Source organism: Rhinolophus hipposideros (assembly GCF_964194185.1).
Source record: "Rhinolophus hipposideros genome assembly, contig: HAP1_SCAFFOLD_100, whole genome shotgun sequence".
In the NCBI taxonomy this organism is placed as follows: Eukaryota; Metazoa; Chordata; class Mammalia; order Chiroptera; family Rhinolophidae; genus Rhinolophus; species Rhinolophus hipposideros.
Genome location: NW_027669401.1, coordinates 222,543 through 228,542, shown reverse-complemented (window position 1 = coordinate 228,542; position 6,000 = coordinate 222,543). Strand labels below are relative to the sequence as shown.

Genomic DNA, 6,000 nt, shown 5'->3' with positions numbered 1-6,000 from the left:
AGAGCAATATTGAAAATCATCATATGACATGATCAAATGTGAGTCATCCTAGGAATGCAATGTTGGTGTCATATTTTTTTTAATTTATTTATTGGGGTGAAAATTGTTAATGAAATTACATAATTTCAGGTGTACAATTCTGTATTACATCATCTATAAATCCCATTGTGTGTTCACCACCCAGAGTCAGTTCTCCTTCCATCACCATATATTTGATCCCCCTTACCCTCATCTCCCTCCCCCCACACCCCTTACCCTCTGGTAACCACTAAACTATTGTCTGTGTCTATGAATTTTTGTTTCTCATTTGTTTGTCTTGTTCTTTTGTTGTTTTTGGTTTATATACCACATATCAGTGAAATAATAGGGTTCTCTGCTTTTTCTGTATGACGTATTTTGCTTAGCATTATACACTCAAGATCCATCCATGTTGTCACAAATGTTCCTATATCATTTTTCCTTAACGCCGAATAGTATTCCATTGTGTATATATACCACAACTTCTTTATCCATTCATCTATCGAAGGACATTTTGGTTGTTTCCATGTCTTGGCCACCGTAAACTAAGCTGCAATGAACATTGGAGCACACGTGTCTTTATGTATAAATGATTTCAAATTCTTTGGGTAGATACCCAGGAGAGGGATTGCTGGGTCATATGGTAATTCTATTTGTAATTTTTTGAGGAACCTCCACACTGCCTTCCATAGCGGCTGCACCAGTCTGGATTCCCATGTTGGTGTCATATTAAGAAGTCATTCAACATAAAGAGAATTAGATTAAAGTAAGAAATGACATGATAATCTTAAAAGATGGATGGAAATTGTATGATAAAATTCAGTATCTATTCGTGATAAAGCATCTCAGCTTACTCAGAGTAGAGAGAATCTTTCGCAACCTGATAGAAACCGCTATGAAATACCTCCAGGTAATTATTATACTTGATGTTTCCCATAGAGATGGGAACAAGGCAGTGATCCTGCACTTAGTATGTTTTCCCACGTTTTTCTGGATGTTTTAAACCAATATAATAAGACAAGTAAGAAATAAAGATTATATCAGAAGAAATAAAATGGCTTTTATGTGCCCTTCCCATAGTTGTATAGATATACTACTAAAATCTGCAAGAATAAATGAACATAGTCAAGTTACACTATATAAGGTAAGTTTACAAAATCAATTGTATTTTTATGTACTAGAATAACATGGGAAAGGAACTTAAAATTAGTATTATTCAAAATGCCATAAAAATAAACAATACTTGGAAGTAAATATGCCTACATCTATAAGATGTTCTTGAGACAAATTAAGGACATAAGTCAATACACACATAGACTATTTTCACAGATGGAAGAATCCATATTGCTAAAATGGCTATTTTCCAACTTGATCTGTAGATTCACCATAAACTAGTCATGATCCCAGAAGGCTTTCTCTCTCTCTGTCTCTCTCTTTTTTTTTTTTTTTGGATAAATTGACAGGTGATTCTAAAATGAATATTTAAATCTAAAGAAACTAGAATAGCAAAAACAATTTGGAAAAGAAGAAAAATGTTGGACAACTTACACAACCTAATTTCAAGAATTACTGTACAGCTTTAATAATCAAGGCAGTGTGGTATTGGCTTTAGTACAGATAATAAGATCAATGATTAGAAAAAAACCACACATAAATTGTCAACTGATTCTTTGACAGAGGTACCAAGTTAATCCAAATTAATTAGGGAAAGGATAGTCTTTTTACTAATGATGCTGGAAAAACCAGAAAACTATTATGGAAATAAATGAATCTCTTTGCATACTTCCTGACAAACACAAGTTTATGGATCAAATGTAAAATCAAAACTACCGTGTTTCACCCAAAATTAGACCTAGCCGGACAATCAGCTCTATCGCATGTTTCAGAGCAAAAAATAATATAAGACTGGGTATTATATTATATCACATTATATTATATAAGACCCGGTCTTGTATTACAGTAAAATAAGACCGGGTCTTATATTAATTTTTGCTCCAAGAGATGCATTGCAACTGATTGTCCAGCTAGGTCTTATTTTCAGGGAAAGACGGTGTCTGTTTTGAGAACAACACAGGGATGAATTTTTTTGTAATCTTGGAATAGGCAACATTTTCTTAGAGAAGACACAGAGAGCTCTAACCAAAAATGGAGAACGAAGGGGAAGAGGAGGAGAAGATGAAGAAGGAGGAGAAAGAGAAGAAAAATGGGATTTCAAAACTTTAAAAACTTTAGTTCATCAAAATACACCTCTAAAAGAATGCATAGCAAAGCCCCAGATTGAAAGAAAATGTAAGTTGAACTTTTACGTAATTATGCATATTGGAAATATAATGAAAATAATACTCTATGCAAGCATAACATAAAAATCTGAAAAATACTCTTCATCTAGAGTAAAATATTGTGTCATGTAGAATCGTAACTTGCTAAATTTCAAAGATCGAAAATTTCTGCACTTGGAAACAGCTACGTCCACTACTTAGGAGGTGCATAATATATAGAAGCACTGCCAAAAACTTGCACTCAGTGCTTGTGACAAAAAGGCCAAAATACTCTCCAGAGCATCAGAAATAGTCTTTCTCTGCTGGAATCCATTTCTGAAAACTCAGAAAAACGCAACAGCTAAAATTGGACTCTTTCCTCTGAAATGGTAGATTAGAATAATAGTAGATACTTTTTCCACTAGCTGCCAAACTTACGTAGTGATTAAGGAGAAGTGATTATTAGTTCATAGCATTTTAGGTTCAAATGTATATGCAACTTAAAAGCACAAAAACCTAATAGTAGCCTTAACGTGTTATAATGTAAGGGTTTCATCCCAAGAAAGTTGTCAGAGCTATTACTGGTTTTACCTCGATTACTTCGATTTTTACCTCGATTTTTAGCTATAATCTTCCATGATTTATTTCTAATGATTTACATATTTAATTTGTTTCACTTAACGTAAGGATGTTTCTCAGAATGCCTAATCATGTCTAAGTTTAATAATTGTATTATGTCTGTATGATCTGTGCTTCTGGGTGTTGGTAAATTCATTTTTATATTTCCCACTCAGTTTTATAATGACAAAAAATGATTAAATACTCAAATATTGGCAAAATAATTGTACAGACAAGTGTGTTGACACTGCCAAAAATGAACAGTCAGTAGTGTGGTTAGTTATGAATCGATTAACTTAATGCAAACTCACCTTTGGAAAGACAACTGAAGGATTTAAGTGACAAATTTAAGGTGGGTTTTTAAAAAGGTGTTTGAAAATCAAACCGGCTATAATAATACTGGTCCAGTTGTCACAAATTGACAAGTGAATATAATACCAACTAAAGAAAGGATTGGAAATGTGGATCTTTTCTAGCCATTCTAGACTGAATAAATTGGTGAAATCCTGAGGCAAAACAGCAAATTTCCTTTCTTTCTTAACATATATACTGAAAAGAGAAAGAGATTTCTAGTTTCACAGGCCTTATTCAAAAAGCAGATAAGTACAAAGTATACTCCAATTTTTAAAGAAGATTTTTGGGTCTAAGGTGATAGATATTGAGGTTGAAAATAAAACGTTTCAAAATACAAGAGTTTCCCTCACAAAGTGATAAGCCCCCAATGTACTACCCCTGTGGCAGTGTTCATAGCTGTTACAGTACCACTGACTATTCCCTATGCTGTACTCCACATCCTGTGGCTATATATGTGTTAAATTGTGGTTGACATTCAGTATTGTTCAGCCTCGGGTGTACACTGCAGGGGTCGGGCGTCTACACCGTCCGTGGGGCGGTCTGTCTGATGGGACGGGTGCCCGTCTGACGCTTGCAGGGTTTTCACGGCATTGTTGATTACATTCCCCAAAGTGTCTTTCGTATGTATCCCCGTGGCAATGTTGTGGCTACTGATTTGCACTTTCTGGTCCCCTCGGCTTCTCCCCCACCCCCACCCCCCAGCATCTGGCAACCCTCGGTTTTTCCTCTATATCTCTGAGACTGTTTCTGTTTAGTTTGCTCATTTAGGTTGCCCACTTTAATGATCATTTGAAAACGGAAGTGGCGGGGGATTTCATTGGTTTGTCACGGTGAACGCCGCTGGGGAAAGTGCAGTTGGCGGCGGGCAGGCCGTCCCGCGGGTCCTCGGCCGAGGCCACAGGGGGCCCTGTCGCGTCTCCCGAGGAAGGCCGCGCCCAGGCTTCGCAGAGAGGTCCCTGCCCGTGGCCCCGCCCGCGGCCCCGCCTCACGTGTGTGCCCTCTTCTTGCGCCCGCAGAGCCCCCCGGCGCGGACCCGGACACGCTGCGAGCCGGCGCGCGGGGCTTCACCGGCTGCCTCTCCGCCGTGCGCTTCGGCCCCGCCACCCCGCTGAAGGCGGCGCTGCTCCCCGGCCGCCCGGGCCCAGTCGCCGTCCGCGGACAGGTGGCCGCGTCCCGCTGTGCCCCGGGGGCGGGGCCCGGAGCCCCGGCGCGCGCGGCGACCCGGCCGCCCGCAGGTGGCGCAGGTGCGTGGCCCTCCGCCCGCGGCCTGCCAGCCGCTCTGCGTCCCGAGGCTCCCCGAAGTCCTCTGTGGGTCCGCCTTCCCCTTCTCTGCCCTTTCCAGTCTCAGTGCCTCGGCTCTCGTTCATTTCTGTGGCTGCGATTGTCTGCTTTCAACTGTTTGTGGATTTTCAAAAGTCCGCCTTTCCACCCCCCTGTCGTTCTGCCTTTTTCTACTGTAGGTCGTTCTGGACCGACAGATGGGGGCGAGCCCTGGGTCAGAGCGGACGGACATGGCTCCGCGGTCATTGGAGGTAACAGGCCCGCGAAGGGCACCCTCGGAGGTGCTGTCGCTGTCAGCGGGATCCCCACGGGAGAACCGCGCCACGGAGGCCTCAGAGGCAGGCCACACCCCTGTGACGTGTGGTGCACAGGTGGCCCCCGTGCGGCACGGCTGCCAGGGCCCTAAAACTGCCGTGTTATGCGAAACAAGAGCTCCTACAAAAGGGGTTAGGCTCCAAAAATCAAAAACACAAAGTATCATATTTTTATAATTCAGTGAAATATCTTGATTAAAGCAATTTTCACCCCCCCCCAAAAAAATACAAGAGTTTTCTCTGGGAAATCAAGCTTTTAAATGCTTTTGTGTTTTATAAATCGAAATTAATACATTTCAGTTTTAGGGTACATAAAGGTATTTTTTCTTCTCTCATTTATGGTTTTTGCTTCCCCCAAGTTCTCTGCCTGTTACATATCTGCTTTCTTAATTCAGGAAATGAAATTTCCTATTTCATTTTGCTCAGACGACCCAGCAGAAGCCTGGGCCAGCGCCCACCGAGGTCCGAATGGAACTCAGCGCTGCCCACAGGCCACCTCTGAAGCTTGAGGCGCCTGGGCCTTGCACGTAGGCTCCGGGTGCCCTTGACCTTGGCCACGGGGCTCTGTGCTCATGCGCAGCCCTCGGCCTCTGCCCCGTGCACCGTTGCTTGGTGACGGCCGTTCTGGGCGGAGAGATTCCAAACCGCCTTGCTGTCCTGCGGGGATACTGTGGCGACTGGAGTTGGCTGCTCTAGAGGCTACTGTTGGCTGGGCGCGGAGAAAACAGGCGTGAGAAGTGCGGAGGAGGTTCTGAAGCCCGTGGCTTGGCCATGAGGAGGTTCATTGGCTTAGGGATTCTGAAGGTCAGGTCCGGCTTGGGTTTCCGAAGGAGACCCCAGAGCGATGGTGGTGGCTGGCAGCCTGAGACCGGAGGTGGGGTCACCTCGGAGTCCGGGTACTGCATCCCAGACAAAGATCTCCAAAAAATCCACAGAGCTGCCTCCAGGGGCGACGTGGCCGGAGTGCAGAAGCTGCTCTCGCTCCATCCAGAGAGACTGAACGACAGAGACCGGCAGAAGAGGTGAGCGGGCCTGGGGGGCCGCTGGGCACGGGCCGGAGGCGGCGGGGGCCTGGGAGAGGGGCCCACCTGCCGGCTCCCCCGGGAGGAGCGCAGCCTGGGCGGGGCCCTTACCTGGGGGCCAGGGCCCAGGCCCAC

The 6,000-nt window shown here is 44.1% G+C and overlaps 1 protein-coding gene across 1 annotated transcript in view; it reads left to right on the top strand.

The window, feature by feature from the left end:
• Positions 1 to 5,478: 5,478 nt before the first annotated feature.
• The window catches only part of LOC308495607 (uncharacterized protein), a 45,358-nt gene continuing 44,836 nt past the window's right edge, over positions 5,479 to 6,000 (top strand). The window contains exon 1 of the mRNA XM_081080576.1: positions 5,479 to 5,865. Within this exon, the coding sequence (XP_080936702.1) occupies positions 5,615 to 5,865 (251 nt within the window). The 5' untranslated portion in view covers positions 5,479 to 5,614. The remainder of the gene's footprint in view (positions 5,866 to 6,000) is intronic.